Source organism: Myodes glareolus, chromosome 6 (genome assembly GCF_982192425.1).
Source record: "Myodes glareolus chromosome 6, mMyoGla1.1, whole genome shotgun sequence".
Lineage (NCBI taxonomy): Eukaryota > Metazoa > Chordata > Mammalia > Rodentia > Cricetidae > Myodes > Myodes glareolus.
This window is the reverse complement of record NC_142031.1, coordinates 68,979,199-69,006,532: the sequence shown is the minus strand read 5'-3', so window position 1 is coordinate 69,006,532 and position 27,334 is coordinate 68,979,199. Positions and strand designations below refer to the sequence as shown.

Genomic DNA, 27,334 nt, shown 5'->3' with positions numbered 1-27,334 from the left:
CGCCTGCCCATCTCTTCCTTCAGATGCTCTCCAATGGCTCTTCCCTCCACTGGGTCTTCTTCTACTGGATTAGTGCCCCTTGCTATCCAGGAATCACTTTGCCTGCAGTCTTAGCTTGCTGCAGGCAGGCTATTAGAACAAAGGGACTTCCTTCCCTTTGCACTCACCACCTGACCCGACCCGCGGTGCCCACCCCGGCTGAGATGGAGGAATTTAAGCCCCGAAAAAGGGAGAGAGGAGGGGAGGGGTTCGAGGCCGAAAGCTGGGATGGCGTAGCAGGAGAGAGGGATTAGCTGGGGGAAGCTGCCCCTTTGGAGTAGCCAGGGAGATAAGGATGGCGGGCATATTGTGTGTTCCCTAACCAGACTTGTATGGCGGTCAACACACTTACCCCTCCACAGGATCAGAGCCCCTCGCTGGTCAGAAGACTCCCTGCCTGCTCACCATTATTCTTTACTGCACGATGTAATAGAGTGAGTCCTTGTAGGGTGTGTGTGTGTTTAGGGGTGTTTAAGTAGTTACTTACACCCATGTGTATGCTCGGAGGCCAGAGGAAGACATCAGACACCCTGCTCTGTCTCTCTCTTCCTTATTCCTTAAAGATGGGGTCTCTCACTGATTCTAGAGGTGAATTCACAGCCAGCAAGTCCCATTGATCCTAAATCCATCTTTCAGAGCACTGCTGTACAGCACATGTAGACATAACCTTCTTTGTAGTTGAAGTGCTGGGATTCCAAAATGAGGTCCTCATGCTTACAAAGCAAATGTTTTACTGTCTGAGCCATCTCTTATCCTTTATAAGCAAGAGCTCAAAGTAGTTTTTCTATTTCTTTTTTCATGGGTACATGTATCACATGATATTCCAGTATAACTTTGCTTTTGTAGTTATGGTTCAGTTCTCTTTAATTTGGATTATTTTTTCATTTATTTATTTATTTATTTATTTATTTATTTATTTATTTATTTATTTATTTATTTATTTATTAAAAATTTCCACCTCTTCCCCACCTCCTTTTTCCTTCCCCCTCCCCACTTCTCTCTTCCCACCTCCCCCTCCCTCTCTAGTCTTAAGAGCACTCAGGGTTCCTTGCCCTGTGGGAAGTCCAGGGTCCTCCCCCATCCATACAGGCCTTTAAAGGTGAACATCCAAACAAACCAGGCTCCCACAAAGTTAGTCCATGCAGTAGAATTAAATCCCAGTGCCATTGTCCTTGGCTTCTCAGTCAGCCTTCATTGCCAGCCACGTACAGAGTGTCCATTTTGATCACATGCTCCATCGCTCCCAGTCCAGCTGGCCTTGGTGATCTCCCATTAGATCAGTCCCACCATCTCAGTGGTGGACTCTCACACACGCCTTGTGATCCTGACTTCCTTGCTCACATTCTCCCTCCTTCTGCTCTTCATTTGGACCTAGGGAGCTAAGTCCAGTGCTCCAAAGTGGGACTTTGTCTCTATCTCCATCCATTGCCAGATGAAGGTTCTATGGTGATATGCAAAGTATTCATCAGTGTGGTTATGGGACAAGGCCAGTTCATGCACCCTCTCCTCTGCTGCCCAGGGAACAATCTGGGGATCTCTCCTTGGACCTGGGACTCCCTGTAGAATCAAGTCTCTTACAAACCCTAAAATGCCTCCCTTAGTTGAGATATTTACTTCCCTGCTCCCATATCCATCCTTCCTCCATCCCACCTATCCCATTCCCCCAAACTATCCCGAATCCTCCCCTTCTCCCTTCTCTCTACCCAACTCCCCTTACATCTACCTCCCACCCCCCCCTCCCCCCTCCCCGTGCCCTCAAGTTTGCCTGGCAATCCTGTCTACTTCCAATATCCAGGAGGATAACTATATGATTTGCTTCAGGTTCACTTTCTTATTTAGCTTCTCTAGGATCACGAATTATAGGCTCAAAGACCTTTAATTATGGCTAAAATCCACTTATGAGTGAGTACATACCATATTCCTCTTTTTGGGACTGGGTTACCTCACTCAGTAAAGCGTTTTCTATTTCCATCCATTTGCATGCAAAATTCAAGATGTCATTGTTTTTTAACCGCTGAGTAAAACTCCAATGTGTATATGTTCCACACCTTCTTTAACCATTCTTCTATTGAGGGGCACCTAGGTTGTTTCCAGGTTCTGGCTATTACAAATAGTGCTGCTATGAACATAGTTGAACAAATGCTTTTGTAGTATGATAGGGCATCTCTTGGGTATATTCCCAAGAGTGGTATTGCTGGGTCCTGAGTTAGGTTGACTCCCAGTTTCCTGAGAAACCGCCACACTGATTTCCACAGTGACTGCACAAGTTTGCATTCCCACCAACAATGGATGAGTGTTCCCCTCACTCCACATCCTCTCCAGCATAGGCTATCATTGGTGTTTTTGAGTTTAGCTATTCTGACCGGTGTAAAATGGTATCTCAAAGTTGTTTTGATTTGCATTTCCCTGATCGCTAAGGAGGTTGAGCATGACCTTAAGTGTCTTTTGACCATTCGAAGTTCTTCTGTTGAGAACTCTATTCAGTTCAGTACCCCATTTTTTAATTGGGTTAATTAGAGTTTTAGTGTCTAGTTTCTTGAGTTCTTTGTATATTTTGGAGATCAGACCTTTGTCTGATGAGGGGTTGGTGAAGATCTTCTCCCAGTCAGAAGGTAGCCTTTTTGTCTTACTGATAGTGTCCTTTGCTTTACAGAAGCTTCTCAGTTTCAGGAGGTCCCATTTATTTATTGTTTCTCTTATTGCCTGTGCTGCTGGGGTTCTACCTAGGAATTGGTCTCCTGTGCCCATGTCTTGTAGACTACTTCCTACTTTCTCTTCTATCAGGTTCAATGTGGTCAGATTAATATTGAGGTCTTTAATCCATTTGGACTTGATTTTTGTGCATGGTGATAGATCTGGATCTACTTTCATTCTTCTATAGGTTGACATCCAGTTATGCCAGCACCATTTGTTAAAGATGCTTTCCTTCTTCCATTGTATACGTTTAGCTCCCTTGTTGAAAATCAGGTGTTCATAGGTTTGTGGGTTAATATCCAGGTCTTCTATTCGATCCCATAGGTCGACTTCTCTGTTCTTATGCCAGTACAAAGCTGTTTTCAACACTGTTGCTCTGTAATAGAGTTTGAAGTCAGGGATGGTAATGCCTCCAGAAGTTCCTTTATTGTATAAGATTGTTTTGGCTATCCTGGGTTTTTTGTTTTTCCATATAAACTTGATTATTGTTCTCTCAAGGTCTGTGAAGAAATTTGATGGGATTTTGATGGGGATTGCATTGAATCTATAGATTGCTTTTGGTAGAACTGCCATTTTTACTATGTTGATCCTCCCAATCCAAGAGCAAGGGAGATCTTTCCATTTTCTGGTATCCTCCTCAATTTCTTTCTTCAAAGACTTAAAGTTCTTGTCAAATAAGTCTTTCACTTTTTTGGTTAGAGTAACCCCAAGATATTTTATGCTACTTGTGGCTATCGTGAAAGGTGATGTTTCTCTGATTTCTCTCTCCGTTTCTTTATCCTTTGTGTATAGGAGGGCCACTGATTTTTTGGAGTTGATCTTGTATCCTGCCACGTTACTAAAGGTGTTGATCAACTGTAGGAGTTCTTTGGTAGAGTTTTTGGGGCCACTTATGTACACTGTCATATCATCAGCAAATAACGAAAGTTTAAGTTCTTCCTTTCCAATTCGAATCCCCTTGATCCCCTTACGTTTTCTTATTGCTATTGCTAGAACTTCAAGCACTATATTGAAGAGGTATGGAGAGAGTGGACAGCCTTGTCGTGTTCCTGAGTTTAGTGGAAAGGCTTTGAGTTTCTCTCCATTCAATTTGATGTTAGCTGTCGGCTTGCTGTATATTGCTTTTATTATATTTAGGTATGATCCTTGTATCCCCAATCACTCCAACACCTTTATCATAAAAGGGTGTTGAATTTTGTCAAATGCTTTTTCAGCATCCAATGAAATGATCATATGGTTTTTTTCTTTCAGTTTATTTATATGATGGATTACATTGATAGATTTGCGTATGTTGAACCAGCCCTGCATCTCTGGGATGAAGCCTACTTGATCATAATGGATAATTTTTCTAATGTGTTCTTGGATTCGGTTTGCCAGTATTTTATTGAGAATTTTCGCATCGATGTTCATGAGTGAGATTGGCCTGTAATTCTCTTTCTTGGTTGTGTCTTTGTGTGGTTTTGGTATCAGAGTAACGGTAGCTTCATAAAAAGAGTTTGGCAATGACTCTTCTGTTTCTATATGGTGGAATACATTATGGAGTATAGGTATTAGCTCTTCCTGGAATTTCTCGTAGAATTCTGCATTGAAACCATCTGGTCTTGGGCTGTTTTTGGTAGGAAGATTTTTGATAACAGCTTCTATTCCTTCACGACTAACAGGTCTATTTAGATTGTTCACCTGGTCTTGGTTCAACTTTGGTATATGGTACTTCTCTAAAAAAAAAAGTCCATTTCTTTTACATTTTCCAATTTTGTGGCATACAGGCTTTTGTAGTAAGATCTAATGATTCTCTGAATTTCCTCTCTGTCTGTGGTCATGTCCCCCTTTTCATTTCTGATCTTATTAATTTGCATGTTCTCTCTCTGCCGTTTGATTAGTTTGGATAGCGGTTTGTCGATCTTGTTGATTTTCTCCAAGAACTAGCTTTTTGTTTCATTGATTCTTTGGATTGTTTTCTGTGTTTCTATTTTGTTGTTTTTATCCCTCAGTCTGATTATTTCCAGTCTTCTACTCCTCCTGGGTGAGTCTGCTTCTTTTTTTTCTAGAGCTTTTAGGTGTGCTGTTAAGTCTCCAATGTGTGCTTTCTCCGTTTTCTTTAATTGGGCACTTAGTGCTCTGAACTTTCCTCTTAGCCCTGCTTTCATAGTGTCCCATAGATTTGAATATGTTGTGTCTTTATTTTCATTAAATTCAAGGAAGACTTTAATTTCTTTCTTTATTTCTTCCTTGACCCAGAGGTGATTCAGTAGTTGACTGTTCAGCTTCCATGAGTTTGTTGGCTTCCTGGGGGTAGCATTGTTGTTGAATTCTAACTTTAATCCATGGTGGTCTGACAAGACACAGGTGGTTACTAATATTTTTTTTGTATCTGTGGAAGTTTGCTTTGTTACCGAGTATGTGGTCAATCTTCGAGAAGGTTCCGTGAGCTGCAGAGAAGAAGGTATATTCTTTCCTATTTGGGTGGAATGATCTATAGATGTCTGTTACGTCCATTTGATTCAATACCTCCAATAATTTTCTTATTTCTCTGTTAGGTTTCTGTCTGATTGACCTGACCATTGGTGAGAGAGGTGTGTTGAAATCTACTATTAGTGTGTGTGGTTTGATGACTGCCTTGAGTTCTAGTAGTGTTTCTTTTACATAAGTGGGTGCCTTCATATTAGGGGCATAGATATTCAGGATTGAGACTTCCTCCTGATGGATTGTTCCTGTTATGAGTATGAAATGTCCATCTTCATCTCTTCTGATTGATTTTAGTTTGAAGTCAATTTTGTTAGATATTAGAATGGCCACACCCGCTTGTTTCTTAGGTCTGTTTGCTTGGAAAACCTGTTCCCATCCCTTACTCTGAGTAGGTGTCTGTCTTTGTGGTTGAGGTGTGTTTCTTGTAAACAGCAAAATGTTGGATCCTGTTTTCGTATCCAATCTCTAAGTCTGTGCCTTTTTATAGGTGAATTGAGTCTGGATTATTTATTCTTATTTAAAAAGGCAGGCGGGTGCATGCCTTTAATCCGAGCACTCAGGAGACAGAAGCAGATCTCTGTGAATTTGAGGCCAGCCTGGTTTACAAGAGCTAGTTCCAAGACAGGCTTCACAGCTACAGAGAAACCCTGTCTCAAAAAACCAATAAACAACAAAAAAGGAAAGCATCCCAAAATAGACATGATCATTTTTTAAAAAAATATATTGTTCTTTAAAAAATATGTCATGGGCAAAAGAATTTATATTTGCTTAACAATGATTTTCTCTTACTTTTATTGACTGTAGTACTTTTTTTTCTCTTATCAATTGTAGGTGCTTCTAAAATAAAGAAATATCGCAAATTAATTTTAGAGCAGGCAAAAACAACAGGCCTGGAGTTAGTTCCAGAAGAGCCATCTGAGCCTGTGCCACCTCTGATAGTTGATCACGAGAGACTGAAGGTATGCTTAGCTTTTCACAGTTTGCTTTCAATGACTGGAATAATACTGGACATTTATAAGGCAGTAATAAAACTAGTTTCGGTAATTCTTACTTTAACCTAGCAATAAGTGTCCCAGGACTTCTCCTAACTAAGAGTTAAGTATATTTTGATGGTTTGAAGTTAGTAAGCTAAAGCCTAGAATCTTCAAACCATAGGTGTTATTTTGTCTAGGCATTTGACTGTAATGGTTTCAGTTTAACCAATGAATGATATCAACTACATCTTACCTTCTTTCTTTGGATTTCTCTCACATGTACCCCTTCCAGAAACTGCTTGATTTGTTGGTAGATAAAAGCAACAACTTGACAGTTGATCAACTCGAGAGATTGTATTCCCTTCTTAGTCAGTGCATCTACCGCCATCGTAAAGATTATGACAAGTCACAGCTTGTGGAGGTAAGTGTGTTTAGTGTATGTGAAGAGATAAATGCTGTTTTGCTTATCTTAAAAGAAAAAGAAGAGAAGTTATCTAAGTCTATTTTTAAAAGATTTAATGTCTGTGAATGTTTTGCCTGTGTGAATGTATGTGTGCCACAGGTGTGCTAAGTCCATTATTTTTTACCGAGTAACTGAACAGTGCTGTAAAGATTTAAGATTAGGAAAATTGGGCACTGAGTCCGCAGCTCAGTGTTAGTACATCAGTTACCTAGCATGTGTGAGACCGTGGGATTGATTTCTACACTTAAAGGAAGAAAAGGAAAAAATATTATGATACAGTTTGAAGAATAAAGCTCTTCTCTACCATTTTGTCTCAGTAAATAAGATAGCAAGTTTCTTGTCTGTCCGAAAGTAGACACTCATGGTTCTGTGTCGTTGAGCATATGGAATGACTGTCATCATTCTCTTCTCTTTAGTTTGCTACTGACTCATACTATTTGGGCCTGTTGGTGTGGCTTAGCTCTACAATCCGTATCACTGGAGAGCTGAGAGGGAGGGTGTTAAAGAGGTAGGAACAGAAGAGTCAGAAGTTCCAAAAGTTCTAGGTCATCTTCAGCTACATAACAAGTTTGAGGCTAGTTTGGGAAGTGTGCATGTGTGCATGCATGTGAATGAAGATAGGTAAGGCAGTGAGGCCTGTTTGCCAACCACTAGTACACTAGTAGTTGGAAAAGAACTTTGTGACGTTTGGGTTGAACAGACCTTGTCCTGTAAGTAGCAGAGGGACAGAACTTGTCCTTCATCTCACATGCTTTAAACATGGGCCTTTCCTTTTCTGTATGGCTCTGGGCCACATGGAAATTCCTTCCTCCAAAGAGCATCTGTTTTCTTATATTTGACATATCTCATCTGTGCTCCTGCCTTTTAGTGTCACCTTAGCAAATGCAATCCTGCAGGTACTCACTGAGTTGTTCACAGATATCCACTGACTGAGCTAAACAACTTAGATTTTCTTTGTTCATTTGTTAGTTCATATGGTGGTCTAGCTATGAAATATTTATCAAGAATCTCCAGTATCAGATACTGTGCTACTTGTTTGGGATGGTAAGCATGAGAAATTTCCTGTTCTAAAGGAATATTTCCAGTGTTAAGGATATTAGAGATTTATGTGGAAAGGATATGGTTATTTTTTTCTTTTTTAAAATTATTTGTTTATTTTGTATACAGTGTTCTGTCTGCATGTATGCCTGCAGGGCACCAGATCTCAATATAGATGGTTGTGAGCCACCATGTGGTTGCTGGGAATTGAACTCAGGACTTTTGGAAAAGGCAGTGCTCTTAACCTCTGAGCCATCTCTCCAGCCCCCTATGGTTATTTTTTCATGTGTAATAAGGACATTAGATTTGTTGCCTTACAGTACTGGGACTTGAACATCAATCAGGCCTTGCATAAGCTAGGCAAGCATCCTACCCCTGAATTACACCTTTAACCTTAGGATAAGGAGCATTAGATTTAAATCAAAATAAGGTGGCATTTAAAATCATTTTGGAGGTCAAGATGACTGATTAGGGCTCTCACTTGCTCCACCACACCAAAGAACCAGACCTAGAGGTAGATGGCCAAGAGGCGGGTACCCATGGAAGAAGGCTGGGATTTAGTAGCAAAAAACAAACAAACAAACAAACAAACAAAAAACAGAAGCTTTAGCCAGATGTGGTGGTGCACACCTTTAAGCCCAGCACTCTGAAGGCAGAGAGGCAGGTGAAGCTTTTTGAGTTCAAAACCAGCCTGGTCTACAAACCAAGTTCAGGACAGCCAGAGCTATTACAACAGAGAAACCCTGTCTCAAACTTCCACCCCAAAACCAGAACCTTTGTAAAAATATAGAGAACAGACTAGTTGCAGCATAGCAAGAAAAGCAAAATCACCTATTCTCCAGTTCCGCAGCCTAGCAAGGAAGAGTCTCCACTTTACAGTAGTAAAGGGGAAGGGAATCCCAGCATACTCTCAGTGCAAATAATGGCAGATACCACTATTGGATATTTATGTGGCCCCTGAAGGCTTTCAACACACACACACACACACACACACACACACACACACACCCCTACAAAATCTTAGTTTGGCTTTGGAGAAGGAGTTTACTTTACTCTCCCAGTAAACTGTCTGAGTGCTGTAACCAGGAGCCATCTTGAGAGAGGGACCTATATTCTGAATTTGAACTGTTGTAGGGGAAGAAACCTCTGGGACTCCATACACATTCCTCTGTATTGACTACTCTCACCTTGTGACTGATTCTGGGGAAGGCCACCACAATATAGAGGGGAGCAGAGGGGATCATCCTCAAGAACTGTAGATTTGGGGAAGTTGACCTCTGAGACCTAGGGTATTGCCAGTTACATATAGCGTATTGCTTCCTGGGAATGCCAGGATTAAGGACAAGTTCTTGTGGGATTCTGTCACCCTTCTATCACTGTCCCACATGGATATCTGTCACTAACAAAACCAGAAAAGAACTCTTTTTTTAGTGTTCCACCACTCACAGAAATCTCAGTCTGTATCATTTTTGTTCCATCGATGATAGCCTCTCCCGCAAGGTGCACAGGGTAAAGTTTAGAGAAAACTTTGGCACCAGCCACATGCCACTCTGTTTCCTTTGAGCACCTCAGCTGAGATGAACTTTTCAACTCCCCAATCACATCATGCTCTCTGGTGGGCAGGACAAGTAACAAGAGTTGAGAGAGAAATCTCAAACTGCCTCCACCTCCAAGTTCACACAGCTCGGCATGTTGGTGTGGGCATACCTGCAATAGCAGCATGTAAAGACTCACATACACAGTTGCCTCCACTACACCTGTATAGATAACCTTCATTAGTTGTTCCTGTAAGGACCCTGGCTGTTACACAGAGAAACCCTGTCTTAGAAACTGCCTCCCTCCCCCCCCAAAAATCATAAGCCACAGTCATGTTGGTTTGATTTTAGGGAGGTAAAAATGGTTCAACATATTGCAACTCAGTAAGTGTAATATATCCCTATGAATAGAATGTAGAATTAAAAAAAGCTTATTGTCTCAGTAAATGCAGAAAAATTTTGATAAAACTCCTTATTCATTATACTCATAAAAATTGTGTTTAAGAAACCACTGGGTAACGTCACACTGAATGGGTGTCCTAGTTTGCTTCTCTCTTGCTATAATAAAACACTGACCAAAGGCAACTTGAAGTGGGCAGACATGTCTCACAGGTGGTAGCCATTAACAGAAGTCGGAGCAGAGACTACAGGAGAGTACTGTCTACTGGCTACTTCTGCATCTGCGGCTATTCAGCTTGCCCTTACACACCTATGACCACCTGTAAATTGAGGCTGCTCGTTCGTTTCCAGTCACTCAGAAACTATATTCGTTACAATACTGTTTGGCCAGTGACTCTAGCATATGCCTAACTAGCTCTTACATCTTGAATTAACCTATTTCTATCAATCTGTATTGCCAAGAGGCTGTGGCCTACCGGTGAGGTTCTTTCAGCAGCTACATAGTGTCTCTCTGGCTCTGCCTACTTTCTCTCTATATCTCTGGATTTGTGCCTGGCTTTACTCAGCCATTGGCCGAAACAGCTTCTTTAATACCCAATGGTAATAAAACGTATTCATAGCATTCAGAGGGGAATCCCACATCAACCACCTGCCAGTGGTGGCACTGCCCTCTACATCAAACAGTAATGAAGAAAATGCCCCACAGACATACTTGTCACAGGCCAGTCTGATGGAGGCAGTCCCTCATTCTAGGTTCTCTCTATCTCCAGGTGACTGGAGTTTGTGCCAAGTTAACCAAACTAATTAGCACAATTGACCCCTTTCAGCTTAACAAAAAAGCATATACTATTTATAGCTTTTTCTTGTCCCCAAGATCTCAATGTTAATATCACATATAAAACACAGTATAACTAAAATTTCGACGAAGTCCAAGTTCTTTTTAAAAATTTGAAGACTCTTAGCTGTTGACTTCTGTAAAAGAAATTACATACTTTATTTCTAAAGTGAAGAACTAGGGTACAGTTACAACCAGATCAAAGGAAACCAAAATCCAGAGTATGTAGCTCAGTGACCAACATCTGGGGCACATGATCTTCTGGGCTCCATAGGCTTGGGCATTCCACCTCTCCAGCTCTTGCCATCTGAGACATACACTGCTTTGGTACTGTGCTTGGTGACCATCCCACAATCCTGGCATCTCCGATATGCTGGGGTCACTATTTAACTATGCACCTTCACCAATGGTCCCTTCTGGACTTTCATAATACCAAGCCTCAATGATTTCCACCCTTTCAGCCCTAGAACTTTCATGCCACCAAAAACCAGTAATGTGGGAGACTGCTAACATTTGCAAGTTCATCTGTCAGTTTGAGGTGCTACCTGGGCCTGTGACTCTGGACCACAGCTTCCATGTGCTAATCCTGTAGAAGACTTCTCCTCAGTGATGTTGGTCTCTTATTGATCACAGCTGGCCCTTCAGGCCCAGCTAATCATACATACCGTCAATCGTCCCAGTAAAGGGTTTGCCTCAGTTGTTGTGCTTTCCTGCTAGTCACATCTGGTTCTTCAGCCCCAGCTGACCAGAAGCCACACATTCTTAATTCAAATATATCACAAAGATGCCCCCACAGAGTCCTTGAGGAACTCTCAAACTTACCTCTGAAAATTTTAAGCTAGGCCTTTACTGTCTACATCTCAGTCAGCATTCTTCTGAGCTCCCACATCAACAGCTCATTAAGCTCTGAGTATTTAATGACTTTTCTAGCCCAAAGCTCTAAAACCAACCACAGTCCTCCCGAAAACATGGTCAGGTCTCATAGCAATGTCTTACTTCCTGTACCAATTTCAGTTCTAGTCTGCTTCTCTGTTGCTTCAATAAAACACTTACCAAAAGCACTTTGGAGGAGAAAGGGGTTTATTTGGCTTTCAAGTTGTAGTTTACCATTGAGGGAATCCAAGGTGAGAACTTGAAGCAGAAAGCACAGAGGAGCATTGCTTTTTACTGGTTTGCTTCAATGACTTACTCAGCCTTTCCCCCTTTTTAAGATTAATTTATTCCTACTTTTTGTGTATGGGTGCTTTCCCTGCATGAATGTTAAGTGTATCATGTGCGTGCAGTGTTCACAGGCCAGAAGAAGACATCGAATCCCCTAGAACTGGAGTTACAGATGATTGTGAGTCATCAGAGAGATGCTAAGACCTGAACCCAGGACCTCTGAAAGAGAAGCAAGTACCTTTAAGTGCTGAGCCACCTCTCTACTAATTCAGCTTGTTTTTTTATACAACCCCAGGGCCATCTGCCCATGGGTAGCATCTATTCCTGGGTTCCACATCAATCATCATTCAAGAAAATGCCCCACAGACATGTCCATAAGACAGTCTGATAGAACAGTTCCTCAACACAGATTTTCTCTTCCTAGGTATGTCTAGGTTTGTGTTAGGCTGGCAAAAATAGCCAGCACAATGTAGAATTCTAACTGAAAGTGCTTCCTTTAAGATCAGAAACAAGACAAAGATATCTGTTTTATTGCACTTATGCAAAAGATTACTAGAAATTTTAGCCAGTACAATTAGACAAGAAGAACTGTAAGACAAATAAGAAAGTGAAGTTATTCCTATATACTAATGATATGATTCTATCTTAGTCTGTTCTATTGCTGTGAAGAGGCATCATGACCACAGCAACTCTTATGAAGAAGAACATTTAATTGGGGCTTGCTTAAAGTTCAGAGGCTTGGTGTATTTTCAATCACACTTCCTCCCAGAAGACCACCCCTGTCCCAGAAAGGCTATAACTCCTAACCTTGATCCACAGGCATCCATGGAGGGGTGGTGCAAGAATGCAAGAAGGAATGCCTTTGACAATACAAAAGCCACCCCTAGTGACACAGTCCCTCCAACGAGGCCACACCTTCTAATTCTTCTAATCCTTTCAAAGAGTTTCGCTCCTTGGTAGTCGACTAAGCATTCAAATATGAGCCTATGGGGGCAATTCTTACTCAAAGCACCGCAAGTTATATACATAGAAAAACCTAACAACGACATCAAAAGACTCTTTGAGCTGTGTAGAAAGATCTAAAGACTATACCAAGTGACTGTTGGATGCATGATTCAGTAAAGCAGCAGAATACAGAAATCCAATTAGTAGCCTTTTTTATAGACTAACAATGAATTTGCAAAAAGTAACCATGTTGGATGGAGAGACTAGGAATAAATTTAAAGAAGTGGAAGTCCTCCATCATGAGAATTATAAAATACCAATAAAACAAATTGCAAGACCCTTTATGTTCATGGATTTGAATGATTAATATTGTTAAGATATTTATACTACTCAAAATAATATGCTGATTCAATAAAATCCCTACCAAAATACCAGTGACATTACTCACAGAACTAGGAAAAGATAGTAATAAAATTCACATAGATGCACAAAAGAACTTAAACTGCCCAGTCACAAACAAAAAAGAACAAAACTATAGACAACACAATAGTGATTTTTAAGATATACTACACTGCCTTAGTAACCAAAAACACATGTTATTGCCATAAAAACAGACATCAGAGACTAATGGAACAGAATAGAAAGCTCAGAAATAAATCAACAGCTTTTTTTCAAAGAAGTGTAAAAATAGCCTTTTAAGAAAGAGCAGTCTCTCTAACAAATGCTTCAGGGAATACTGGATACCCACATGTAGCCGATTGAAGCCTGAAGTCTTAGCAATCAACCTACCTAAAAACCTCAAAACAAGTCATACAATGTAATGTAAGATCTCTGAGTTCTAAAGTATAGAGGAATCATTTTAAGATACTGGTGCAGGCGGTGGTTTTTTGGATAGGACTCCAGAAACACAGGAAGCAAAAGCAGAAATTGACAATTAAGGTTACGTCAAATGAAAAAGTCTTCTACACACACAGCAAAGGGAAAAAAAAAACAACAGAGTAACATTACCAATCAAAAAGTAACCCAGTTGAAATAATATTGGCACACGATCTGAATAGACACTAACCAAGAAACAGATAGATTTCAATAAATATACAGAAGAATGCTCAATATCATAAGTCATTAGGCAAGTGTAATGAGTTATGAAATGAGTTATCAATTCAGTTAAAATAGTATATTTTAAGATAACAATGGTGTGGAGAAAATGGACCTTTAGACACTGTTGGTGGAAATGTAAGCTAGCCACTCTGGGAAATAATACAGATGTTTCAGGATAAAACGAAGAATAGAATAACCATATGATTGTTATGTCACTTTTCTGGGTATAAATGAAACCAGAATATAGAAAAGAGACTCTTGTGGGACTGGAGAGTTGGCTTAGGGGACCTGAATTCACCCACATGGCAGTTTACAACTGTCTGTAACTCCAAGATCTGACATACATATTTGTAAGACAACAATGCACATAAAATAAAAATAGATAAATTATATATGTAATAAGAAGCAAGTCAGGTGGTGGCGACGCACGCCTTTAATCTCAGCACTCAGGAGGCAGAGGCAAGTGGATCTTTGTGAGCTCCATGTATTTCTTTCTTGGGGTCTCCTTATTTTCTGTCTTCTCTGGGGCTGTGGGCTATAGATTATCCTTTGCTTTATGTCTAATATCCACTTATGAGTGAGTAGATATTAGACGAACATAGCTTGTTTGTCTTTCTGTATCTGGGTTACCTCTCAGGATGGTTTTTAGAAATGCTTTCAAAAGATGCTGTAACTACAGTGCAGTAGCCCTCTACAGACTCTTCAACTCGTGATATGTGTATATATGGAAATATCACAGTGAATCATGCTAACTGTATAAATAATATGTGCTAGTTACAATTAAATAAAATTGAAAACTTAAAACTACTAGAAGATAAGTTCACATTTTTTTAAATCAATAAGACAAAAATATGTGCATATACACACAAATACACATACAAAAGTATGTTCCAAAATATGCTGTACTTGATAAAACACAACCAAACACAATGTGTTTTCTTTGTTTGGATTCTAGACTAGTGAAATTCTATCACATTTTATTTTGTTTTGTTTTTGTTTTGAGATAGGGTATTAGGGCTAGCCTTGGTTGGCCTGGAATTCTCAATTATTTCATAACCATATTTTATGAGTTTCATTTTTTCAAAGCTATATAAGTTATACAATATGTAGAAGCTTCCAGAAATGAGAAAATAAAAATACTGCCACTCCCTGCCATCTAGAGGGTATTATAAGTGAGATTTATTGGGAATTAAACTACCAAGGCCATCTGTGAGAAAGAAGAGCAAAGTGGTGGAATTCAAGCCGATTTTAAGATAGTCAGCAGTGTGGTGAGGTGAGCTAATACAGGTTGTCCAGATTGATCCAGACTAGATGCCCTTGCTAGAGGTGGTTAACCTTTGGGGAAGGTTAAGGGAGATTCCTGGAGGATTAAGGCTGTTTCTGGTGAACAGAAGCCACTTTAGATCTGCTTTTTCAGGAAACAGAAACTTTTAGGCTTGTGTACCTGGCAACAACCCCTCTGTTTACCTGGCCAGTGTCCTTCTGTTTAGGACAGTGTCACTTCACTTCTGTTTTGGGAGAAGGGAGGCTTTGGACCTGACAGTCATTTGGAATGTCTTCCAGTGTTTTACAATACCTAACTTGCCATAGTACTTATTATTAATGTGTTGAGTATGTTTTTAAAATTTTGATCATATTGTATATTTTGCTTTATAATTTGATTTTCCTTCCCAGCAGTAAATCATAAGCCATTGAGTAGGAGTGATTTTAATTGATTGCATAGAATAACTGATTAATCAGATAATAATCTGTTTAATATTGATAGAGATCAGATTTTGTTAGAACTGTGTGAAATAAAAAAGATATATTTGGTGTTTGTCTATCCTAATGTAGTACAGTTTACAGGTGTGTGTGTGTGTGTGTGTGTGTGTGTGCATGCATTTTTTTCCAGACAAGAGTTTTTCCATGTTGTAGACCAAGCTGGCCTCGAACTCACGGAGATTCATCTGTCTCTGCCTCCTAGTTCTGGGATTAAAGGCATGCACCACCACTGGACTTATTTATTTTTTTAATTCTACAACTTTTTCAAAGAAATTTGAATGAACTGCATATTCCTCTGAGTGGGATTTGGAATCTTTATACTCTAGAGGCCTACTCTAAGGCATGGGAGGGTTGGTAGAATGAGCAGTGCATGTTGCTGGTGGTGGTGATAGCAGCAGCTCCCTTAGTCCTTTTCCCTGGTCATCTGGGATAGAATGGAGGGAACGATGTGGGAATAAGGTGCAGCCTCATTTTGTCATAAACTTTGCTGCAATGAACACATGCCATTGTTTTTAATAGTCAGTAAGGTGTATTGAGTAAGGGAGGTCCAGATGCTAACCTGAGCTTGCTTGAGTCCCTCTTCTGACTTTGGATGTGGTGGTAGACTCCTGCAATTACAGGGCTCCTGAGGCCCAGACTGTAAGGATTGTAAATTAGACCCCTGCCTGGGCTACATAATTCTTAGCCAGCCAAGGCTATCTACTGAGCCTCTCTCTCAAACAAAACAACAAAATGAAATTCTGATCTTGCCACTTAGTGGCCACCAGATTATTTTCTTCTGTGCCTCCCTCAGGTTTTGTTTTTTAAATGGGTCTTATAATAAATCCTTTCAACACTTTCAACATCATTGTAGGAATTAAGTTAAATTATATATATGTATGTACACTTCATATGGGCATGAATATATATCTTATATACCTATTTATTTACTTACATAAATATATTTGGAATATATTTCTTAGTGCAGTATCTGGCATCGTAAATTATTGAATGATGCTATCTTTGCCATCCCTGTTGCCAAAGAATAAAATAAGCAGTACTTAGAATTGTCTAGGGCAGATGGTTTTACAGCAGAGTTGTAAAAATATTCAAATTTGAACTTGTATCTCAAATTCTTTACTAAAAGTTTAATTTAATGTGAGCCTTTTGTGGTGAGGAATTCCTTTGTGTCCCATAGTGAATAACAGTTACTTCTTTCTCTTCCAGGAGATGGAAAGAACGGTTCATATGTTTGAGACATTCCTATGAACTTGTGAGACGAGTGGTTTCTCCTCTCCAATCTGCTCCTGCCGAGCGGTCTTCTGAGCCATTCCCTTTCAGATTGCACCAATCCTGCGCAGAGCCTTGGTGTAAAGTGCTCGTTCACTCATTCTTTCTCTGTTGAATTTGGTGCTATTGTCTCAGGTACCTGAAACCAACCAGCCTACAAGAACCAAACAAAACTTCAGAAACATGTTGTATTTTCCATAAATAAAAAATACAACCCCACAGCTTGGAGATTCTGGTGCTACGGAAACTGCTTTCGCTCTGCCCTCTCTTCTGCCCTCTTGGAGAGTCTCTTAGGGAGCAGACCACCAGACCAGAGGGAACTGGATGGGGCAGTTCTAATTGTGCTGAATTGTTGGAAATCGTGGGCGACCTGCTTTTTCTTTTTCTTTTCCTCTTTTCTATCTCTGATCATATCCCATCCCCTCACCCCCAGGTAATGGACTAAGACCTGTTTTAGAATTGGCTATGGTGTATTCTGGTGGACAACTGAAGAAACTGGGTGAAATTAGGTTAGGCTCTTTAGAACTGCCTTTAATGTGCCTTTTTATTTTTTTGAGAAAGATGAGGCTTACTGGGTGGACTCATTTGTAGCAAATTAATTAGAATGTTTTATTTGGTCACAACCTTGAAAATCAGTTTTGATACTCAGTGTCACTAAGAGACAACAGTATTCCGTATTAAATGCCTGTCTTGTTCTCAAAACAATCAAGATACTCAGTAATCCACGTGATATGCTAGTTTGTCATCTTTCCTGTGGTGTGTTTCCAGTTAAAAAACACAGACTAAAACAGCAGCAAATGATACACAGTCCACAAAACCCCATGCACTTCTCTGTATTGCTGACAATGATGACCAGAAAATAAATAGTTGGTGACCATTTTTCTGTCAGATGCAATTTAATAGTTATTCATGTTTGAGTTACCAGAGAAAAGTGATTTTCATGTATAGTCAATTGTTATTGTTTTGTTTTAAAGCCAGGACTTGCCAAATGGACAGAAAAGAGGAATTTGTTGGAAACTCTTTAAAACTCATTTTCTGTATAATTGCAAGTGAGCTCTGGTATGTCTTTGAATAACAGTGTTAACATTTAACCCTGTCCCATGCTCACATCTTCACAATGCTTCAGTTTGGTTGGAATCATTTTGGATCTTGTTGAGTGATTTCTGTGGATTGTACTTATGAAAATAATTATGGGTTACTAATTTTACAAAACTTTCTAAGAATTTGGAGACACAGTCTAGGCAGTTGCAAAGAGGCAAAGGGAATGCAGTGACTTTTTTATGAGATAATTTTTAAACAAAGTACAGAAAATTTTGCAGACAAATTGGCTTGCTATATTCCTTTATTATAGCCGTTAGCTGCAGGTGTGTCGTTCCAATATATGCAACACATGTTTGGGTTTTAACTAGGGCACATGGTCGAGGACTACTGCAGAGATACCGAGCTACCTCAGCTTTTGATTTTAGTTACCAACAGTGTTTACAGGGTCCTGTAACACTTTGCCACCGTTTACACGCTGAAGCTAAGGTACCTGTCTCCTTGTCTCTGGCTGTGGTGGTGTGCAGAGAGCTCACGCTGGCCTCAGCTACTGCAGTAATCCCAAGTGCTTTTGCATTTACCTTCATGTTCACTGTCTTCTAGCTTGATTTTTTTTTATAGATGAGCCTTGTTTTCTTTACACTTGGTCTGAGGTTTTCATGACATTTAGTTAGTCATGTAATTCAAGATGCTACCATGTAGACACACTGTATTTTTAAGGTGGGCAAGTGTGATTAACGATGAACCATTTTAAAGGGGAGGTGATTTGAAACCTCTAATTTGATTATTGCGAGGATTTTCATGCTTTCTTTAGTATTTATTACCATCATACCAGTGCAAACTATTTTACTGTCTAATACATTAGCATTTTGTATTTTGATGGAAATTGTTACAGAATTTAAAGATTTGATGAAATAAGATGTAGCAGATTTTTTGTAGCGAGTTTCTGGTAAAAGGGTTTTTGCAAGTCTCAGGTTCTTGCTGTGCTATTTTCTTTAGTATTTATTCCAGTTTCTCTACTTCAGAAGCATTCTGTTCAAGTAACAGCAGCACTTGTTGTAAGGAGGAAAACCGCACATGTTCTAAGGTTTCCGAATCTTGCACGTGAATTAAAATTTTAGCCATCAGTGAGTTTGATAAAAGGAAATTTATTTATTTAAGCATTAAAAATGCTTTCAAAAGATCACGTCTTATTTTATGTTTACCCTTGATGTAGATGGAGAAATCAGAGGAAAACTCAGTATAGGAACTGCCACTTTGAACAGTTTAGGTCTCAAAGACAAAGCCAGTCTCATGCCAAGGGGGGAGATGAGCTGAAATCGCACCAACTCTTCAGGCCCCTTTCCCCCCCAAAGAGAAACATACTATACCAGTTTTACAGATATCTGGTGGTTCTATAGGTAAAAGCAGCTTGTGAAATTATCCAAGTTGACTCGGTTTTGTTTACCTTTCTGTAAAGTTCTTAATTTTTGCTGTATAGCATTGGCAAAAAAAAAATGTACAAATTGACCTCTGTTCTTACTTCATATGTGAGCATTATATGTGATAAGCTCCTGTGTAAAACCTTGCTCTCAGATCAATAAATTATGTATCCCAGCCCAGCCAAGCAAAAGTTCATGCTCAGCTGTGGGAACCCTGGGAGCCTCTTGAAGATGATGGAACTGCATTAGGTTTGAAACTGATGGCTGTGGAATAAATTGTGGTTTTGAGCTTGAATCTTACCTGTGATTAATTTTTTAATGTCCTTTCATGACTTGATTTTTCTCATATGCCAATGTATTTGTAGGTTACTGGATTTTATTTTTAGGTAGTGGGGTGGTAATTTCTTATCTTCCTTTGTTTTGATTAAGTTGGTTCAGCTATGGTGCTAATCAGTAGGTTTCTTCAGTGTCAGGTCCCGTAGCTGAATGCCATTGCTGTTATAATTATTATTTGTAACCATTTTGGAAGCTTGAATTTGGGCTTGTACCTGCATCTTTTATATTGTGTACATTTGGTTGTTTAGACTTCGGGAGTCCTATTTGGTTTTGGACATGTATGTCTACTTTGTAGATTAATTAGACTTCATCAATTACGGTTTATTTTGGGTTTGTAGTTTAATTTAGAATTGTGTTAAATTGATGTTTTACATTTGACTTCATTTTACATTAGTTTGGAGTAAATTATTTAATTTTTGAATTCTGGAATTTGAACATTTACTGTAATTTGTAATATAACTGCTGTGAAATACTTGAATAAAGATGATAAGAAAAACGCGTCTTTCTTTCGCATGATTGCGAGTGCTGTTGGCTGCATCTGCAGGGCTGCTTGTCTTTCTAAAGTGCCTAGTTCTACAAAGAGCGCATGTCGTGCTTAGTAAGTACTACCATATTGTTATGTTTTCTTTAGATTTTAAGTACGCCTCCGGATTTCTTAACTGAAAGGATTTCTTCTTCCCCGTTGAGAGAGTATAGTTTTAATTTAATTGGAAATTTTGTTGTCTAAACTATGTTGGACAGCTTCAAACATTTGTTTTTATATCTGAATGTTTACTTTTAAAAAAGACCTTAAAATTGCTTTGGGGGCACAATCTAACTTTGAGGACGTTGGAAATAAAGTTGAATTTTATATATCCAGTTTTAGTTTCCATAGGGAACTACAGTAAAGGCATAGTTTAATCTTGATCTAACTATTTAATGCTGTATCTGTAACTTTTAGACCTGAAGTGACCTTTGGGCTTTTTTTTTTTTAAAATCTGAATTCCCTACAAGTATATATGTGCTCGTTATATCTTGGGCACTGGACTTCATTAACTATGGTCTGGTGTGGGATAGACAGGTGAAATGTTCTATCCTTCAGTAGCCTCCACTCTGCTAAAGGAAACAGAAGACAAAATAAACACTGGTTAATGTTTTTTAAGAACTGACCTTGGCATTATAGTTTACTTGATTATCACGATAGAAATCTCATTCGGGATGCATTTGTTTTTGGAAATGGTTTGGAGGGGTTTGGATATATATACTCGTTTTGTTCTCTTCCACCTTTACCCTTCTAAATTGGATTTCCTCCCAGCTGCCCGGTGAATTGTATGTTAGAACTCGGAGGGAACTGATGTTCTTGTGAGATTTTCACGGCCATTGCCCTCTCTCCTTTTAAGAGCACAGTTATCTTCGGAATGCTTCGAAGTGATGGAGTCAGGCTTCCTCCTGCTTTTGATTTAATAGCAACTATTGATGTCAGATTAGTGCCCACTATTTTCCTGACAGTGCTTTTTATCCCCAAAGCATGTCATGTCTTTGTAGGGTCACTTGGAGGTGTTAATATGCCAGGCCCCAAAGACTGCACATCCAGCGGAATTTGAGTCATCAGGTTTGTGTGGCAAGCACTTACCTGCTGAGCCATCTACCTGACCATCCTGGTTTTCTTCCTCTAATTAGAATTCTATCACTGTCTGGAACTCTTTCAGATGAGGCAGTTGACTGACAGAAGCAGTAAAATTCCAGTAAGGAAATCCTGTAGTAGCCAAACCTTCGTTCCTTGTTCATGAAAAGCTACAAAACAACACGAAGGCAAGAGGGACTAGAGCAGTGTTTTTTTGTTTTGTTTTGTTTTTTAACCTTTGGGTTGCAACCCCTTGGGACCAAGCAACCTTTTCATGGGGGTTGCCTAAGACCATTGGAAAAACACAGATATTTACATCACGATTCATAACAGCAAAATTACAGTTATGATTGGGGTCGCCACATGAGGAACTAAATGAGAAGGTCACAGCATTAGGAAGGTTGAGAACCACTGGACTAGAGAAAAATGTAGCTAAAGCAGAAGATAAAAAGGCACACTTTCCTTGTGTTGCTGATATGCTTTATGACTTGAAGAAATGATCTGAACCTAAGTCTTTGTTATACTAACCATTGTAAGCTGAGCCCACGCTTTAGTTTCCCGGCTACCTAGACCTGAATAATCACACAAAAACTATATTAATTGCAACACTGTTTGGCCAATGTCTTTGGCACTGCTGGAGGGGAAAAAAAGAATTCACTCTTGTCAATTTTGAACGTTTTCTTCCTGGTGGGTACGGTGTCTTAACAGCATCTTGAAAATCAAAATATTGAAAAGAGGTGTGTGGGGAGAGCATTTCATGCAGAGGAAGCAGGATAGTGAAGTGCAGAAGCCATGTGAGGTGGTAGTGTGCACCTGTAATTTGGAACTTGGGAAGCAGAAGCAAGATCACGAGTTAAAGGCCATTCTTGGCTTCAAAGTATATCAGAATTTAACCCGAGCTACATGAGACGCTGTCTCAAACAAAACAAAGGCAAAAGGCACAGGAACAGGCAAATGTTAAGGTTGGGTCACCACAAACAGTTCCAAGTTGGCTTTAGAACAAAACGGGCATGTAGTTTTAGTGTTGGAAGGACTTTGCATGTCAGTTTTTGTTCCAAATAAGAGATGCTACAGTTCCAAATAGAGTAGAAGTGACAAGAATGAGAGTTCCCAATAGAGAGGTAGGAGCCGACTAGATGTTGGCATCGATGGCTCCAGCTGCCCCTGGTTTCTGCCTGGGTCATCAGGTAGTTTAGTCATCACCTGGGATGGAACAAATTAGAGTGAGAGTATTGAATATTGTGACCCTCAGGTCCAGACAACATTAATACAATAAAGCTTCAAATGGTTCAGAGGTGAAGGCTTTGGAGGTTAAGCTGCCTGCACGTGGGTGTTCAAACCATCACTTAAGCAGTACTTTCAGGGTAAAATGACAGTAGAGGGAAAGCCGTGTTTAAGCAGCAGGTAGATGATGCCTGAGGACTGATACTGCTCATGCCTGATCAAAAGAGCCAGAGCGAAGACTAGTGTCAGAGAGCCTGACTCCAAACAGCACTATCTGATACTTCTGTGGGGGAGGTAATATACGTCTCTATTACAAGGGTATGTGGCAACTTGGAGATCCTTAATACTTGGAGAAAAAAAGGGTTGTGGAATATTATTTTAACTACGTAAAGATGTGTTACATTTGTTTATGCTGTGGAATATTACTTTGGTTGTGTAAAGGTGTGTTACATGTGTTTCACCTTGCCTGCCTAAGGAACCTGATTTGTCTAATGAAAAGCTGGATGTCCAAGAGCCAGGCAGAAGAGGGATAGGCAGGTGGGCTAAGAGAATAAATAGAGGATGATAAACGATAAAGAGAGTGAGGAGAAAAGAGGGACCCGCCTGGGGCCAGAAGCCAGGCAGCTGCCAGGCAGACAGACGTGAGAAGCAGTGAAAGTAGAACACACAGAAAGAAAGGAAAAAAATGAAGGAAGGAAGAGAGAGAGTGTGTGTGTGTGTGGTGATACTTCATTTGTATTTTAGTAAATAAAGCTTGCCTGAAAACTAAAAGGCAAAACAGTCACACTAGTCAGCCATACAGGCCAGGCAGTGGTTACACATACTTTTAATCCCAGCAGCCATACTAGTTGGTCATAGAGGCTGGGTGGTGGTGGTGCACATCATTAATCCCCGCACTGGAGAAGAATATATGGTGGGATGAGACAGGAACTGGCTCTCTTTCAGTCTGAAGATTTCAGAGGTAAGAGCTCTCTAGTGACTTGGCTACTTTGCTTTTCTGATCCTCAGATTGAACCCCAATATTTGTCTCTGGGTTTTTATTAATCATGTTATATATGGCACCCAACGTTTGGGGTACGAATTCATGAAAAAGCCATTTGCCTGTGGCTTTTTAGCCACCAGCATAGGCCGGAGCTGCATGCGGGCCTCCAGCCCCACTTGGCTAAGCTTTCTTTTCTTTTCTTTCCAGCCCACTGAGTGAGTTTGGGATTTTCCTGTTATAGCTTCTCTGAAACAGTCTCCAGCTGCCACCCAAACTCCAGAAGCACCGGACTCCAGATGCCACAGGATTCCTCTGCCCTAGACCGGCTGGTTCTGCCTTCAGGCAGCTCCCCCATCCCCGTGTGCTTTTTCTGAACAATCCCCTGTGCAATTTTTTTTCAGACAGCCCCCCCCCTCCCCATCATGGGTTGCAGGCTCTCCCTGAACCCACTTCTTGGGCTGCTGCAAAACTAGGGAGCTGCCTTGAAATCCAGCCAGGACTTTACTGTCCTACACAGCAGCAGTAAACCTCACATCTTCATGAATTGGGAACTCTTAAAGGGAGGAATTATTTAAAAGAGAATTTTTTCCACATTAAAAATTGGGGCAAAAACATTACAATGGAGAGATTCAGGTCTCTGTATGATGATACGCTAGATAATTTCAAAATGGAATGATTAAATGAGAGGCTATGGGATTTATGTAATGTCAGTTGTAAACATTAACAGCTTTATCATTTCCGTTTTATCACTAAAGATGGTTAATCTGAGTGCTAAGATACAAGCCTTAGAAAACCCTAACAAAACAGGTCACAGAGATATTCAAATTCAGACACAGGAATTTAATGAAGAACCAATTACATTATAAGAATAGAAACAAGCAGTCTAAGGTTTTCAAATGACTAACCTTGATATATCCAGTAACCTTACAGGAATTGACAAATGGCAGAGACTCTGTTACAGCTAACTGGACTCCTGTGCCAATGTTATATTTAAGGAGGTTCAAGGAAGCAACAGTCTCATATGGCATGCATTGACCTTTTGTGAAGCAAATGTTGAACTCGTGGTCAGTTTGTAATAGAATTATTCCTAAACACTGGATGGAATGTGTTAAAGATGTTTCAGAGCCTGGTGTACAATTACAGTTGAATACCTGGTTCAGAGAAGAGATTAAGATTATTGAACAACAGATTAAAGCTAGAGGTAGAAAAATCTCCCAAGACCAAATTCTTGGAGAAGGATACTACTATAGAAAAACAACCTGTTTATGATGACCACACCCTGGATTTATGCCATGCAGAAGCTTTGAATGCTTGGGATAGAAATGGAGAAATAGGAAAGAAAATTGAATCATTACTGAAGTTATACAGGGCCCAAAGGAAGCCTTTATGGATTTCTTTCGAAGATTGATTTCAGAAATAAATAGAATGATACCAAATTTAGAAGCTAGACAAATAATTGAATCTCTGGCTTTTGAAAATGCCAATTCTCTATGCAAAAAGGATAATTAGGCCATTAAAGGCAAGGTCAGTACATTTGGAGAAATGGATTTGAGATACAATTAATATTGAATATCTTTAAAGCCAAGAAAAACCAGCCTAAAATTCACAATCCCAGAGAACCTAGACAACAAAGAGAACCCTAAGAGAGACATGCATAGATCGAATCTACATGGGAAATAGAACAAGAAAAGATCTCCTGAGTAGACTGGGAGCATGAGCATCATGGGAAAGGGTAGAAGGGGAGGGGCAAGGAAGAGAGGGGAGTGGAGAAAAATATATAACTCAATAAAAACAAAAAAAATGAATGTCATGAACATGATGTATGGATAGGATTGGTGACTTCCAGAGGTTTGAGAAAAAAATGAAACGTCAAATGTTAAAATTATGGCAAACAAGTTCACCTTAAAAGGGATTGTAGATAGGGAATTCCTAGAAACAAGGTTCTTTTCTAAGAATAATTCATTCAGAACACCCCTCCCTTCTGGGTTATGCAGAAGGTGTGGCAAAGGCAGGCTTTAAACTAATGAATGTAGGTCAACGAGGAATATTTAAGGTAATCTTTTCCCATCTGGAAACTCTGTGAGGGGCCTCTCACAAGTCCTTATTGCCAAATCCAGTTCAGTCATTTCCTGTCATCGTGGAGGAAACTCCTTCCCAGAGTAATCAAAGAACCTAATGCCTATTGTAAGAAACCATACTGCTCTGGATAATAGAACAGCCATAGAAGAGAGAACAAAAAATTCAGGAGAAACCACAAAGTGAGTATTTTGACAAACTTCTATAAATGAACAAAGATCAAAATTAAAGATACAAATAAATAACATCACTGATGGTTTTGTAGACACAGGTGCAGATGTAACAATTTAATCAGAATCTTGACATCCAAATTGACCTCTTCAGGATGTTAAATGTTCAGTTTTTAGGTATCAGAACTTTATCTCAGGAAAAACAGAGTGTGAGATGGGTTGAATGTTTAGGGCCAGAAGGACAGAGAGGAAAATTAAAGCCATAATTGGAATGGCCCTTTCACCAGATCACCTAAGACAATTAGAAAACAGATATTTGCAGTATGATTCATAATGGTAGCAAAATTACAGTTATCAAGGAGCAATCAAGTAATTTTATGGTGGAGGGGGTCACCACAACATGAGGAACTGTGGGAAAGGGTCACAGCATTAGGCAGGTTGAAAAACACTGCTCTATAATAACAAAAACAAAGAACAGTTATGTATGCAAAACACAGAGATACTGCTTCACTTGCAAACAGGTTTCTGACCAGTCAGAAACATGACACAGACAAGGTGGGTTGGGTAAGCAGAGGGAAGGCACTGAGGTGTGAGAAGGAGGGAGAGAGACAAAGAGGTGTCTTCCCTAGCATAAATCCACAGAAGTCACCTGCAGTGGGCAGGCAGGGAATGCCTGAGGCCATGCTGGTTGATGCTGGATATGCTGGTGTGGTAGGAGGCAGAGCCAAGACTGTCTACCTGTCTATCCCCTCATGCCTGGTTCTTTGGGTATTAGCAAAGAGAAGGTTCAGGCCAGCTGGGTCAACAGGCCAGAGAAGAAAGGAGGCAAGCACTCTGTGGCGTCTGCCCTGAAAATTAGGAGAAGCTGACTCCTGCTTAGCTTTCTTTCTTCTGGTTGGTCCTGTCTAGCCTACCAACCTTCCCAGCCTAACAAGATGCCCATAAGACTGAAGAACAGATAAATAGCAGGGCCTTCTGGCTTTTCTTGAGCAGGCAAGACAAGAGATACCACTTGTGCTCTTCCTGGGCCAGCTGGCTGGGAGGCAGCATTCCCTAGGAGGATGGGAGCAGACTGTTCCAGAGGGAGGACAGAGAAGCCGGGAGGACAGTGGGGGGGGTAGCTAACACCAAGAATAGAGCATGTCCATGCATTCTGGGTAGAGATGCAGGGTGATCACAGGTTCTGGTGGCACTGAAGCTTGTTGGGTGTCTGTCGGGGGGTAGGTGGCATGGTGATGTTCAGCACATTGTTGCCAGGAACTCACATCAAGTCACGTGGTCAGTGATCTGCTTCTTTGATGCAGCAGGATTGATTTCTGTGATGCTCTTGAATGTATCCTCTGTATTGGTGGAATCCAAGACTGGCATGTCAGTGAAGGACACGTCCATTTTTGCAAAGGTACAGGTTTTGTCAGTGGCCATAGCCTGCAGGTGGTGCCCATAGACATGACAGTGTTGCTGTCTGCATGGTCCCACAGCTCCTTCATCCAGTGCTCCACATCTTGTGTGTCATGTGTTTGGCTGTGTCGTACACGAGTAATGCACCCACCACACCAGGTTAGTATGTGAAGGTGGTGGCAAGTGCTCCTGGGGGACAGGGTCTCTGATCTGAGCCTTGATGGTCTTGGCACCCACCCAAATGCTTCACGTGGCTAACTCCACACCAGTGATACTCTTGCTCTCTTGTATGTGAAGTATGACAACAATGGCATTTGCCAAGAGCCAAGTCCCAGAAGAGAGCCGTTTTGAATAGGTAGTCACACTCCTCAGTTTGGATCACCATTGTCCTCCTAGCCAGTTTTAAAAA

At 40.3% G+C, this 27,334-nt stretch overlaps 1 protein-coding gene across 4 annotated transcripts in view; it reads left to right on the top strand.

Annotated features, from left to right (window-relative positions):
* The window catches only part of Atad2b (ATPase family AAA domain containing 2B), a 146,666-nt gene extending 126,698 nt beyond the window's left edge, over positions 1–19,968 (top strand). For all 4 annotated transcript variants that reach the window (XM_085690878.2, XM_085690877.2, XM_085690876.2 and 1 more), the window contains 3 exons: positions 6,031–6,158; positions 6,466–6,594; positions 16,615–19,968. In XM_085690878.2, coding sequence (XP_085547004.1) covers positions 6,031–6,158; positions 6,466–6,594; positions 16,615–16,656 — 299 coding nt within the window. In that variant the 3' untranslated portion in view covers positions 16,657–19,968. The remainder of the gene's footprint in view (positions 1–6,030; positions 6,159–6,465; positions 6,595–16,614) is intronic.
* Positions 19,969–27,334: the final 7,366 nt, after the last annotated feature.